A 14,755-nucleotide genomic window follows, 5' to 3' on the forward strand; every position below is an offset into this window, starting at 1 on the left:
TTGTGCTCCTCCCTGCTCCAGAGTCTGCAGTGGGAAGCCTGGCCAATAGTGAAAGACAAAGGCTTAAACTTCCCTTGCAAGAAAGCCCCAACTCTGCTAGGCTGACGTCAGAACCAGAGAACGCTCTGCTTGGTCTCCCCATCTCCACCCACCCACAAATATCCTGTCGGACATGACCATATAACCAACATTCAGATGGCACTTTCATTGGTTCTCACAATGGGCAGGAGATGGTTAACAGGTGAGAAAACTGAAGACGGGTGAGCTGGGGTACAAACCTGTTTGGTTGAACAGATATATATTGAGGCCCAATACATATCAGACCCTGTGCTAGGCATGGATCATACCATGATCTTTGGAATAGAGACCTGCCCTTGAGGAGCTCACATCCTGGGGGAAAGACACATAAACAAATAAAGTTAATAAAATGTGGCAACCGGCAAGACAGAGGTATGCAGAGGCTGCAGTGGGAGGCGGGAGGAGGGGCACGGAGCTCCCGGAGGGCTGGGAAGGTCTCCTGGAGGAGACGATGTGGGCTGTCTCGAAGGATGACGGGGGTTAGCTACACACAGAGCAGAGTGAGGGGTAGCCTCTGGGTGACGGGAAGAGTGTGAGTAAAAGCCTCTTTTCTGATCCTTGGTCTACTGCTCTCGCCACCCTCTCTTGTTTTGGTTCAAAGGAAGAGAACTGAGTCTCATTCAGTTCATTTTGTCTGTACCTTATGTAGGGCTGACATGCCATCATAGTGCCTGTGTATTCTCAGAGCCTACCATGCTGCCCGGTACACAGTAGGCACTCAGTAAATGTTGAATGAATGAATGATTCCTTATTGTGATGCAGGTTTCTACTCAGGAATTTCAGCACCAGAAAACTGTTGGTTAAGAAATGTCAAACCAAGAAAAGACCCTGAGGTCATTTATTCCCAGTAAGTGCACTCTGATCAGATCTCCCTGGGCAGGGACCCACCACCATCAAAGGTGGGCACCGTTTGGCCAGTGTCCCACACCAAGGCATGTGGAAGGTGGGAGGAGGGTTGGTGGGCCCCCCAGAGGCAGTGGATGAGGGTGCAGCCAGAATTTCAGGAACTGAAGGGTTAACAAAACCACACCTCTGGTTGTCTCCACTGGGGAAGCCTGATCAAGTACCCCACTCTGTGGAGTGCCTGCATTGCTCTCCAAGGCCCGGCTCCCAGTCTCCGGAAACCTCAGGCAGGACCCTTCCAGGATTAGGCTTTAAAGGGAAATGCAAATCCCTGGAGCAAAAAAAACCTGGAGGCTGCTTTTGCTTGGAAGAAGTAAAAATCGATTGTTTTCGTTAAAGTGATTTTTGTGTGTGTGTGTGTGTGGTACGCGGGCCTCTCACTGCCGTGGCCTCTCCCGTTGCGGAGCACAGGCTCCAGACCCGCAGGCTCAGCGGCCATGGCTCATGGGCCCAGCAGCTCCGCGGCATGTGGGATCTTCCCGGACCGGGGCACGAACCCGTGCCCCCTGCATCGGCAGGCGGACTCTCAACCACTGCGCCACCAGAGAAGCCCGTTAAAGTGATTTTTGGACACTGTCAAAAGCTCTCTCATCTCAGGACACGGGGTGAAGACAGGCTGCCGGTCTCAATAACATAGCCAAGCCAACTTGGGCAGCAGCGGGCCACCTCATCAGGAGCGATGCTGCTCTGCTGCTCTGCCGCTCCCTGCCCTTCCCAGGTCCAACTCCCCCTCCCTAAGCTATCCAAGAGCGGCCTCACCCCATCCAGGCCTGGAGCTGGTCCTCCATGGCCCTGCGGATGCTTGCTCACAAAGCTTTCCTCCCCTCTTCCCCACGCCCCACGTGAGCTTCACCCACGGACCGGCTCAGGCAGTCCGCCCAATGGTGATGCCAACCAAAGTCAAATAAAATGAAGAGGGGAAATCTGCTTTGAAGAAGTCTATGCCATATAATACATTCCCAAACTAGATGTGCTGGTCTTATTTAATATTGGGAGTTCTGTATTATCCCTTCCCTCTGTTAACTGAGATAATTGACGATTTATTTTATTTATAGCATCCATTATGAGCATGGAAATTAATCCTTTAATGGTGAATTTGGGAGCTCAGCTGTCCAGGGGGCACAAGGGAACCCTGGGCTGGGCACAGGTGTCTTTCCCACCAGCAAAGGAGGTGGCAAAGGAAAGCCATCCTCAAGCGTTGATGGCAGCTGGGCTGTTATTGTTCTGTGTGCTTAAGATATTTTGAGAAATTAAATAAATAGGAATAATTGGCTCCAGGAGATCCCTCCCTGGAGGACACCTGAGTAACTCATCAGCGGATCCTGGGAAAGCAGGCAGAGATGGCAACCAGAGCCAGGAAGAGCGAACTCCTTCACTCAGCACATCAGCCCTCGGCCAGTCAGTCAGTCCTGCTCTGCAAAGGAACTCAAGACAGTCTCTCCGGACTGGAAATAGGAAGCAAGGGGAGGTTTGGGCGGGGAGGGTCTGGAGCCTGGAAGAACTAGAAGTCTGCTGGGAATTTTTGGAAGCAATCAGACAGAACATGGAATGTGGCAGAACACTGGCCCTTGGTATTGCACAGCCACCTGGGGCTCAAATGCCAGTGAAGAGTAAGCAAAAGACAGGCTTTCTGGAGTGGTCGAACAAGCTTACAACTAGCCAGTAAATGAGCTCAGGAAGGAAACCAGCCGAGGAGAGGAAAGGTTTCCAGGGTCTGGTGGGTAAGACCTCCAGTAAGGGCAAGAAGACCCCCACAATGCAGCAGAGCACCCCAGTCGGGGGGACCACACACCAGGTGAAGGCTGCCATCCTCTCTCCCTGGGGCCAGGGCTGGGGCAGACCCAAATCTTGGGTCCACCCTAGAGAGAGGACAGGTGGGTCTGGAAGGAACTGAGAACAGTATCAGACCAAGCAAATGGAAAAGGAGCCCCATTCGTATTGACCCACCCATTTAACAGTGTTTTGCCAAACACCTGCTGTGTATAGCCGAGCAGTGAGCCTGGTGATGGTTCCCACTGCCATCTCAGGTCAAAGTCAAAGCAGCCCAATCCAGCACTGGGCGACACCAGCCAGGGTGGAAGGGAAGAAAAAGCCTGCATTCCCGTTACTTAACTGAGGTTAAGGAAGGTATAACTAAAAGGCTTCTTTTCTTGTTCTGGCCCGTGAGTCTTTCCTCGCCGAGGCTAGACGTCTTGATGCACGGGGAAGGGAAGGGTGAGGAGTCCACGGTGCCCACAGTCAGGGGGAGCGTGCTTCTTCCCACGCAGGTGTCCTGCCCTTCATCTTTGTCTCAGTCTCTGGCAGAGTCTTCTTGCTTTGCCCCTCCCGCATTCCCGAAAATAAATGTGAGGCCATGACTGTCCACCCCCTGACATTGGACTCGACCTTGATTCTACAGAGTGAAGGCTAAAGGAAATCACTGGTCTCCCCAATGACATTAAAACACTGGATTTTGCAATGAAAGCAGTCATGGATTTCCAAGGCAGAACTTAAACTGGCCAGAAGGAAATGTTTTATTTATAAATTCCCTGTGTGCCTAGTGAGGTGTCTGTAGTACTCACTGCACTGATGCTTTCTTTCTTCAATAGTGATATGACTAGAATAGACTATGACACCCTGAGGCCATAATAAAAAAAAATAACTCTGAAGGGCTGATTTCCACCTACGGGCCCTGATGGTACGGAAACAAGTAGAGGGGGGAAGGAGAACGGAAAGGGTCCTGGAGACAGCCAGACTGGTATTTGCAAAGCAGCACCGCCCCTTAGCAGCTATGTGACTACAGGCATTTACTTAACCTCTCTGAGCCTCGCCTGCTGCATCTTCGAAGTTGTATAGAGTTTTTCCTACCTTGCAAGGCTATTGTGAAGACTTAAAGAGATAACATATGCAAAGTGCTCAGCACACTGCTGACACACAGTAGACACACATACGCTGTTATACTAATAAAATGTAATGGGCAGGTGGTCACTGAAGTTTCCACTGATCTCCTCTGAAACGGTCCCACATCCCCCATCCCATGGATGACACCCATCCATCTGTCCTGTTTTCTCCCCACGGTGGTCCTGAGGCATCACTCTGGTGTCACGAGTCCCACCAAGGGGCACTTGAGGGCGCTGGATAGTCAGAGCCATGTCAGAGCGCGGCCATGGAGGTCCTGGCCGTGGGAGCGGTCCCTTTCAGGAAAGCGAAGGGATGGCCAGGTTAGCACAGAAGCAGCAAATGTGCCTCCTTCTCCTGACACGTGGCCAGCTCTCTAGCCCATTTTAATCCCTAAATATTCCACTGTGCCAGGAAGCCACATCCGCCCCCTGAGCCAAGAGAGGCAAGGTCAAAGGACCAGACTTTCTTGCCCATCTGGGTGGGAGCAGCTATTTGGAGGCTGCGTGTGTGTTGGAAAGGGAGGAAGGGGCAGGGTGGCCTCTGTCAGACAGACAGAGGTGAATGGAATGCCCCCATCGTGGACAGTGACACCCCACGCCCTCCCCCTTGCTACTCCCTCCCATGTGGCAGAATGACAAATGTAATCATTTGAAAAGGTCCCATCACCTGCTCAGTCATTCCCAACAAGCACATGCAGCACTATGGAAAAACCGATACCAGTGCCACAGGGTTTCAGCCAGGAAAAACAAAATCAAATCACCAGGACGCCACGAACCAAATTGTCAAACACCAAATAAAAAGCTTCATGAATTCTCCATCAGCAATATAACGCTTCCTGGCCTAAGCAAATATAGACCCAGCACGTGAATAATGAAGGGGTTCTGCATTAGCCTCAACGAGTTGCAACGGCTGAAGCAGCAACCCCTAAGAAATACACGTCTCCGTAAAGCTGCCTTCATTGGCCCTAATCCCGTTAGGGCGAAGATTGTAATCTGCTTCCTCACCCCCCATCCTCTGATGGAAATCTTCACATCCCAGTACCGCAAATACATTTTGGTGACCTCAGCTGCAGAGGGGACCTCGGGGAGATGGAAGAGACAGTCACCTGTGACCTCGCTGAGCGCCTCTCCCTCCCTCTGATGATATCGCTGCCACTGTGTCTGACCACATGATCCATTCAGACCACCTCACAATTGCCCAGGAAGGCCAGATCATTCCATCACAGAGTCAGGCTGAGAAAGCAAGACTGCTGTTCCTTCCGTGAGAAAAAAACAAACCATGTGCCTCACTTTGCAGAAAACCCAAGTTCAGAGTCCCTTAGAGAAAGTCTGTTCAGAGCCACTGAACCCTTGAGCATCTGTGGCAGCAGAGAAGAAAAGTAAGGCAAAAGAGAAGACAGCCTGCAAATATACGACAAAGGAGAAATGCAGGAAGGATCCCCAAAGAGCGTTCTAGGTGTCTTCTGTTAATGGAAATCTGTACCCTCCTGACAACACTCGCTGAACTCCTCACTGACTTCTTCCTTCCTGCTACGCTGTTTTTCTCCTCAAGGCAGCCCTTGCAAGCACAAGATGCATATGAGCATGCAGCATCACCACTCACCTCTCCCTCACCACACACACATACACAGAAGGCATGGCTGAAAAACATAAACGGGGATTTAATTTTCCATGTTTTGTAAAATACATGCCCCCCGCGAAAAGAAAACTCAACTACGAGACTTCTGTCCTCCCCAAACCAATCATTCACGTGCCTTCCTCTTCTGATGAGGGGCTTCCCTGGCTCCTACAACTTGGAGAAGCGACTCCATCCTCCTCTGCCCAATCCTGATACCATCCAAAGCGTCATCGTCAATCCAACCTCCGCCCTTCTCCAGTCCAACAGAGCAGGACTTACCCCAGTGTGGTCATGGTGACGATGGTGTACCAAAAAGAGGCGGGGATGCTCGTGAACTTGCTGGCGGAGGAGCCCTTCTCGGCATAAAACATCACAGTGGCAAAGATGATGATGGCCATGGTGAGGGAGAAGAGGAGGAAGCCGAGCTCAGAGGCACAGCTCTTCAGGGTGTAGCCCAGGATCCGCAAGCCCTGGGAGTGGCGGGAGAACTTGAAGATCCTGAAGACACGGAAGACCCGGAGCGTGACGAAGGCGCCCGACACGTCCTCATTGTTGGTCATTACCAGGCCGATGTAGTAGGGCATGATGGCCACCACGTCGATGATGCTCATCACGCTGCGGATGAAGCGGTAGCGGCTGGGCGCCGCGAAGAGCCGGAGGAGGTACTCCACCGTGAAGATCATGACGCAGGCGGTGTCCAGACAAAAGAAGGCCACCGAGTAGCGCTCGCCACACGGCAGCTCCTTGCTCCCAGGCACCGTGCCACACGGCACCGTCTCCACCACGTTGGTGATGACCGAGACGGCAATGAAGAAGCCAGTCACGTAGTAGAAGACCAAGGCCAGTGTGCTTGTGTGCGGGTTCTCGAAGGCCCGCCACATGGTCTGGCGGAAGCTGAGGGAGGGCATGGACTCCTGGTTGTTCTCCGAGTCGTTGTCGTCCATGAGCCGCTCGGCGTTCTCCCTCTTGCGGTCCTTGTACTCCTCGTAACAGCAGTCGCCAATGATCTCGGGAAGGATGCCATAGAAAGCCAGCTCGTCATCGTAGGCGGAGATGCACTCGTAGCGGGGGTAGTGCAGCTTGCCTGTGCGATAGAAGTTGAGGACGCAGCGGAACACTTCTGGGTCCCGGTCGAAGAAGTACTCCTTGGTGTCCTCGTTGAAGAAGAACTCCTTCTCCGTGCTGCCCAGCAGTGTGTCCGGGTAGCGCTCCAGCGTGGTCCGCCACGTCTGGAACCTCCGCCCGCTCACGTTGAGGACGATCAGTTCATCCTGCCGCTTGTTCTTGTCTGCCGGGGCAAGGGGCATGGGGCAGTTGGCCACCGGCATCCACCCGATGGCCGCAGCCCGCGCGAAAGGCAGCCAGGCTGCGACTCCGGCCGCCATGGTGACTCCAGCTCTTGGGCGGCCACTGCTCCGCCACCGCGCACACCAGCTTGAGAGTTAGTTCAGCGACCCCTGGAGACAGGAGGAGAGAGCGGAGAACCAGTGAGTCCCTGATTGGCCCCCCGGGTGGGAAATGGGACACAGGGAAGGGTCATCGGTAAGTGAAAGAGCAAAAGTCTGGAAGGCAAATTAATGGAACTGAAGACACCACCGAAGAGAGGAGACTTGATTCTTTCCCCTCCCTTCGCCGGGAGAGCACCTAGCACCCACCGGGCCCGTGCAGCAGTGTGGGATCACCGGAATTTGTTGACTGCCTGACACATTGTCAAGTTCCAAGGGGCCTCAGAAGCATTTGGAGGGAAAGCCTCTTTAGCAGAAAGATCTGGGAAGACGTGGGTAATAATCAGCTCCGAAAGGTTATGGCATTACTACAAATTTAAATTGGGAGAGGGTAAATGAGTTCTCATTAAATGAATTTAAAAGTGGGATAAACATGCTAATTTTTATTTCTCTCTTCACCCACTAGGGTAATCAGGAACGGCATGCGGATGAGGGAGATCAGGTAAAGACATTCTTTCCACTCTTCACGGGTGAGGAGGCTGGGGTTGCCCAGGTCTGGACAATTGTCTGAGATGGCAGGTGACCACAACAAACCCAGGATTTGGTGGAGTTCTGTCCCCGAGTCCCATGGAGAAGGCTGACTCTGGTGGAGCGCTACTCTGGGACATCCAGCAACCTCGTGTCCAATCGCGCCCTCAGGGCCATAATAGAAAGATGTGGCAGAGGCTGTGAGGCTGGGGTTCCTCCCCCACCTTGCAAAGGGCTCTTGGATTCTTGGTTCACCTGCCTTTCATGCATTGTCCCTCTCCCTCCCAGAGGAAGCTGATCCACGCTTATTGCCATCTCCAGGCTCCTCGCCTCCCGTCTCCATCTGCCCACCATCCACAACTCCCTCGGGTTATATAACAATACTCTTTCCCAAGCCAGCCTCTTTCACCTGGCCTCTCTCCACCCTCAGAGATTCCTCCAGAGCTGGGCCACCTCGGCCCTTCACTCACCGCTCTCTGAGCCACGCTGAGTACACACTTCCCCATCACCTGCGTGGATGGAGGGAACAGTGGCGCGGAGAATTATATTTGGCTTTGGGAAACAGATTTACCTACCCAAATCTGGCTTTTTAAAGATGATAGTGAAATGACTCTGCAATCCCAAATGTATACCATCTGTGGGGAGACATGTGGTGACACAGAAACACACGTAACAGCAACGGGAAGTTGTTTGGGGTTGACACTCATTTTCCCAAATCCTAAACGGATCACGCAGAACCAATCCTGACTCAGAATTATTTGGACCCTCTGGAATTCAGCTGGTTTAAAGAAAGGAGGCAGAGGGTGAGTCTTGTAATGGGATTTGATCTTCATCTTTCCTTGTAACCCTGCTTGCTCCTCTTGACTCCCGACTCTTCTAGGTTTTCCAGATCTCTACCCCCTCTCATTCCTGAGCCACCACGGACTTTCCCACCTGGATGCCTCTGAAACTGGCAGGTGTCAGCTGAGTCTACCTCCCTGCAAAAAAGCTGCTCTTTACCTTTTGTTCACAGCATCCCTGACCCCGGGCCTGTCGCCTTGGCCACCTTCCTCACTGCTCCACCCAAAGAGTTGCCAAATAATGAGACAGGAGCTCTACTGCCCTCATTAAGGCCTCACTTCCCTCAGGCCTCCTTCCCACTGGCCTGCTTGTCTCTCAACTCCCCCCCTCCCCGACCCTGTTTCTCCCGTTCCCAGTAAATCCATTCTGCTCAGGGTAATCTCCCTAAGCAAGATTCCCCCACAGCCTACAAAATCAAGTCCGAACTCTTTGGCGGCATTCTGGCATTTCCATAAACCGATCCTGGTTTATCATTCTAGCCCCATGTCCCCTGCACGCCCCCTAGACCACAGACGGGCTCAGGCGCAGCCCTTGTGGGTTCTGTCTGTGGGCACTCTTCCTTTCTGTTGGGAATATCCTTCCCCTTCACCCAGCCCTCCTGTTAGAATCCCACCTGTGCCTCACTCTCTGTGATGCGCCTTCCTCTCCCCGCTCTGAAATTCTCTCCTCCTTTGGGCTCTCGGCACTTTGTTTGCCCCTCTTCCCTAGCACCTATCACCCTCTCGCCTGGATTACAGACACTCTCTGTCTTATTTTATTTATTTATTTTTTTTGCGGTACGCGGGCCTCTCACTGCTGTGGCCTCTCCCGTTGCCGAGCACAGGCTCCGGACGCGCAGGCTCAGCGGCCATGGCTCATGGGCCCAGCTGCTCCGCAGCATGTGGGATCTTCCCGGACCGGGGCACGAACCCGTGTCCCCTGCATCGGCAGGCAGACTCTCAACCACTGCGCCACCAGGGAAGCCCTCTCTCTTATTAATCATCATGGCCAACAATAATTGAGCACTGACTCTATGCCAGGCACTGCACTGTCTCCTGTGGATCATCTCATGTAATCCTCACAGCAACCCCAGGAAGAAGTCTGAAATTCAGCAGTCTGCCAGCTGGAAAGGGGCAGAATGGGGATCCCACCCCACGCCACGTGCCCTGAGGTGCTACACTGCTTCTCAAGGTCTTCCTGTAAGAAGAATAGCAGCTGATGTTACTGAAGGCTCCCTGCCAGCCAGCCCAGTACTGCATGCTTACACGGATCACCTCAGCCCACCCCACCAACACCCCTAAGGGGCAGACACCACTGTCGTCCCCATTTTGCAGGTGAGGAAGATGAAGTATGAGGAGGTATAACTGGCTAAAGGATGTAATAATTAGGCAGAGAGATTTAAACCCAGGCAGTTTCAACGTGGAGTTCAAGGGTATAGCCACGTCTCTTCCCTGTTTTCCCCATCCCACACTAAGCTCCTTAAGGGTAAAGGCCATGACACCTCAACACTTACATGACAACTTAGGAGGCAGTGTGGTCCGTGCTCAACCTGCTTTTGGTAGGGGGGAACCCAGATTATATAGATGTCATTTGCAGTCCATCGATTTTACTCCATGCCATGCCTATCAGGGGTTTTCAAGGGTGGGCATTCTCTCTCCAAACACTCAGTAAACTCTGAAGATAGATCTGAATAGAATGAACCCAATTTAAGTGCCTCTGACTCCCTGTGGCTCTCAGTGGAGTTTTCCCAAAGAGCCAATCTCTGCCTCAGTTTCCCCCTCTTCACGCTAAGGAGCGTATTCACAGGTCCCTCTGCTTCCTCATAAAGGGAGGTTGATTCAGGTGTCACAGTAGACATCAGGAATGACAATGACATTCCTCTGAATGTCACCACTCAGAGAAGAGTAAAACAGCACAGGCCTGATGAGTTCTTGATTACGGGAACTGAGGAAAGAACAGGGGGTCATTCATCCACGGCAGTGAGTAATCCGCATGCCACTAATGCTGCCGATAGAGGACTTGGGAACACATCCTGTGCATTTGATATCTTTCTTCAAGAAATTTACCCTTATAACTCCCTGTATTTCCTTTAGGTTACTAGGAGAATCTGTAGTCCCTAAGCACACACTTAGCTAGGCTTTCTAAGGGGCAAGGGAAGTTTGGGAAGCAAGACTACAATTTAAACATTGGTGACAAAATAATCCCAGTTCAGATTTAGCCAACATTTACTGAGCACTGACCATGCAGTGGGCACCGGTTTAAGCACTTTTACAGCAACAGTTAATTCATCCCCCCCAAATCCTATGACATGGGCATTTATGCTGACAAGTTTCAGAAAAGGAGCTGAGACTCCTTCAAAATGACTGTGCTCTACGTATATGGGAGTTGACGATCTTCCAATAGGCCACCGATCAGCTCACTGCCACATGGCTTTCTTGACCTAGGTGTAGTCAGATACTGATGTTCCCCATGGAAGACAGCAGGATGTATACTCCCCTCACCCTGTCCCCAGGCGGCAGAAAGCATGGGGTCTGGATGCCCTGCACTCCAGTTCCAATTCTCTCCTGAACTTGTGGAAGCAAGCCACCATTACCCTCTGGGCCTCACAGCCCTCATCTGTCAAATGAGATAACTGGACGAGAAAGCGACAAGGAGATCTTTAGCTCGAATAATCCTTGATTCTACTGGATCCGGGACATCAAGCCTGTAGCTCAGGTCTCGCTGAGACCCCTCCATGGCAGTCGCCCCTGCAAAGCAGGAAGCAGACGATCTGGGTTTGTTGCTGTGGGGACAGAGTTAGTCTGAGCCTCCTTTTAGAGGGCAGTTCTGGGAATGCCTGCTGAGGCTAGTGCCCAGAAAAGGGCACACAACCTGCACCGCTTAGAACTCAAGGCAATCAAAGGCCCAGTTCATCCACAGAACCCCTGGCCACCCCCCTGGAGGGTAAAGAGAGCCAGGCTCCTGACCCTGGGCCCTGGACCTCTGACTCTTAACATTCCCGCTTTATCCCAGAATGGAGCTCAGCAAGGCAGGAACTTGAGGGGTTCCAGTGGCAAAGAGTAAGAGACAACTGAGCCAAGAGGTACCCTGCAGCACCCTGCTTGGGCCAGGTATGCAGCTGTGCACCCTGAGAGTCAGTGCTGTTTCACCCTGACTCCCAAACCTCACTGCCTGCTACCTTCCTCTACCAAGGTGAGCCCCATCACCTTATGCTCTCCACCCTATGCCAATCTCCTCTTCTCCAAGGGCCCTGGGTATTTTACAAACTGCTCTCAGATGAATAACTGAGAGCTGGGGTAGGAGGAACAGTCCCTCTCTATCTATCATAAAAGCCTCTGGCCCCAAGGCCAAACTTTGACGCCATGCATTAATCCAGGACAATCTTCCCAAAGAAGGCCAGGCAAGAGCTAGGCTGTCTCCAGAGCTTCGAGCCCTGTTCCCCTGGTAAAAGGTACCAAAAAGGGAGGAATTACCCCATTGCTACTTTCTGTGTGAGTGTGTATGTGTGTGTGTGTGTGTGTGTATGTGTGTGTGTGTGTGTGAGTTTTGAAGGAGAGGAAAAGTGTCGCCACCAGATACCATGCCTACGGCCATACCAGCCATACCCTCCACACAAACCCTGTCGGCATGACCCGGCTCAAGCAGGGCTTCTCCAAGGTTATCACCACAGCGCTCACCCCGTGATGGGCACCAACACTTCCTGGAGCCGACCTGGGTATGAATTCCTGCAACAGGCACAACCGTGCGGCCCCATTTCCAGCCAATGGCACTGCACAGGCCTCAAATGCCAAGGTTTTACTAGGACGTGGACGCCTTACAAATGAAAAATCTGAAGCTATTTTTGTTTTTGGCAGAAGAGTTTGACAGTGGGAAAGATGGGGGTGGGGGAGGATGGGGAAGAGACATTTAAAACAGGTGAGTGCTGAAATGACACAGGGGGAAAAAAAAAAAAAACTCCTGGAAAAGGGAAACACATTCGCCTGCTGTAAAAAGGCAGCCCTGTTAACCAACTTCTCCGGAGGAGGTAGAGGGCAAACGTGGGCAAAGTGACCAGGCAGCCTGTCCTGGGGATTGATACCTAACCTGAGCACAGGCGCAAGGCAACCAAAATGTCATGTCACCAAGGTCTGCCCTTCAGTGACCTCCGCAGAGAGCCGGGTATGGAGAGGCTCTGGAAACTTTTACTTTCCACGATTTTACGACACATCGCTCAGCCCAGAATAGGGCCAGTCTGGGGGAGGAGAAGGTCCTGACAACCCAGGGGGCATTCTCCTGTGCCCACAGGGTTTGCATAAGCAGGCATGAAACTGACAGAGTGGCAAGCTGGGGATCTTGGGGTACAGGCCTGGGACACACACAGAGCTCCTCTTCTCCTGCACTGCCACTCCCAGGCTGGCCAGGGCACTTTCCTGAACTCTTGTTTTCTCCTCCAGCCTCTTCAACAGCGAAAGGGAACAAGCCACTAATCTTTCTTCCTCTGGGGGTCCCTTGTGTACTTGCATTTTATTGCATTCAAGTAGAGACAAGGAAAAATAAACACATCTATTCCCACCCCTCTGCCAACATGTCCACATGGGGAAAGATACACATGTTCTGCACTGAATTCCTACTGGCCCAGGCTGCCTTTCTACAGACATTTAATATCCAGGTTCCCTTGAAGTAATGGTAAAAAAAGGCGTAAACCTAACCATCGCTGTGAATTCATGCAAAATACACCATGCACCACATAGCAACCCGGTCTTAAATAGATCGCATTGTACCTAGGATCGCGAGAAAGTTCAGGCACCCTCTCCTAAGAAATACAACAGAGCCTTCTCTTTGCTATCAGATTCCAGGTCCGGAACCTCAGCCTGTTGCTGACATATCACGGCTGCCCGGGATAAAAGCAGAACATCTTGGACTCGATTCAAATGTCAACACTAAGCAAGTGCAGGAATTTAGTTGATTCCAGGTAACTTCTCTGCCCAGTCCCTTCAGCGCCTCATCCCCAGTGTAAACATCTCGCAAAGTGAGTCTTTCGGAACGGCCTCCCCCGGGCCGCGTTGGCCCACGGTGTCACTCAGAGACCCTTCCCCGAGCTCGCAGGGTGGAAGCGGCGTCGGACAGGACCAGATGTGCGGGCCCCCAGCCTCTGGTAGGCACACCGACGGATCGCCCGGCTGGAGAACTTTCTGAAGCGCCCCAAACTGCTCCCTGCTTCCACCCTCAACCATTTCTCTCCTTCTCCCCTCACAAGGAGCGAGGGACCGAGCGAGCCGTCGCCACCTGCCGCCGGATCCAGTGGCGCTGCCTCTGGCACCCCCGAGGGAAGGCAGGCCAATGGAAGGAGGGCAGAGGTTCACAACCCCACCTCCAAACCTCACAGCGCCTAGCTGCCCCGGAGGTGGCTCCGCAGCCCAAGGGAACCGACGCCCCCGGGCCGGCTGCCTGCTCCCCCACGGCGCCAGCCCCACCCCCAATCCTTCCGGCGCCCCAGCGCCCACCCACCCGGGTGCAGGAGTGGGAGGGTGCCGCGTGGGCAGCCGGAGCAACAGGCGTGGGAGCAGCGCTCCTCGCACTTCCTGGCTCCTGAAGGCTCGGTCGCGTCCCTCTTACCTTCGGCGAAGCGAGCCCCGGGCCCCGCACCCCGCGCCTCGCGCGCGTGAGGAAGCTGAGGCCGGGAGCCGGGGGCCGCGGAGGCGCCGAGCACCCAGCAGCGCGGGGAAGCGCCCAGCAGCCGCGGCTCGCGCCGCTCCTCCTCGCCGGCGAAGTCTCTCTCGCTCCCTCCCTGGCTCGGTCCGTTCGTGCGTCTGTCTGTCCGTGGGGCCCTCCCTCCGCCGCTGCCGCCGCCGCTCCAGCCCCGGCTCAGCAGCGCGTTCCCTCCCCGCTTCGCCGCTCCGCTCTCGGGCTCGCGGGCTCGCGGGCTCCCTCGCTCGCGCCCTGCCCCCGCCGCCGCTGGCGCCGCGCGGAGAGGAGCCCGGCGGGCCACCGGCTGCCTGACGAGGTCCCTCTCCCGAGGGGGGAGGCGGTGGGGGCGCGGCGCGGGCGGGGCGGAGAGGAGAGTCCGGGGGAGGCGGCGAGGCTGCGCCCTCGTCTCCCTACCGATTCCCGGCGGCCGAGCGGCTCCAGGCCGGGCTCGAGAGCGCGGGGCCGCCAGGCAGCGGAGGGAGAGATGAGGAGGACCCGGAGGCTCGCCGCGGGAGGGTGCCCAGGGCGAGGGCGTGCTAGGGGGAGTGACTCCCCGTGAGAGGGTGTGTGTGTGTGTGTGTGTGTGTGTGTGTGTGTGTGTGTGTGTGTGTGTGTGTGTGTGTGTGTGTGTGTGTGTGTGTGTGTGTGTGTGTGTGTAGAGGGGCGCGCGCGTGAGCGAGGGTGGGGGGCAGGGAGACGAGGCAGAGCCTGGTGCGTCTCCCCAGGCCGGTGGAGGAATCCTAGGGTGTGCCTGGAGGTGGTGGAGTGTGCCTACGCGGGTGTGAGCGCGTGTGCCAGCGAGGGTGGGCCGGGGGTGA

At 54.2% G+C, this 14,755-nt stretch overlaps 1 protein-coding gene across 1 annotated transcript; it reads right to left on the reverse strand.

The window, feature by feature from the left end:
- Window positions 1-1,467: 1,467 nt before the first annotated feature.
- Window positions 1,468-14,250, reverse strand: KCND3 (potassium voltage-gated channel subfamily D member 3). The gene is made up of 2 exons (XM_027090952.1): window positions 13,866-14,250; window positions 1,468-6,935 (listed from the first exon to the last, which is right to left on the reverse strand). The coding sequence occupies exon 2, from the start codon at window positions 6,861-6,863 to the stop codon at window positions 5,754-5,756; it is 1,110 nt and encodes a 369-aa protein (XP_026946753.1). The 5' UTR covers window positions 6,864-6,935; window positions 13,866-14,250; the 3' UTR covers window positions 1,468-5,753.
- Between the last annotated feature and the right edge of the window lie 505 nt (window positions 14,251-14,755).

This window comes from Aethalodelphis obliquidens, unplaced genomic scaffold (genome assembly GCF_003676395.1).
Source record: "Aethalodelphis obliquidens isolate GAN/ISIS:26980383/991018 unplaced genomic scaffold, ASM367639v1 scaffold70, whole genome shotgun sequence".
Classification (NCBI taxonomy): domain Eukaryota; kingdom Metazoa; phylum Chordata; class Mammalia; order Artiodactyla; family Delphinidae; genus Aethalodelphis; species Aethalodelphis obliquidens.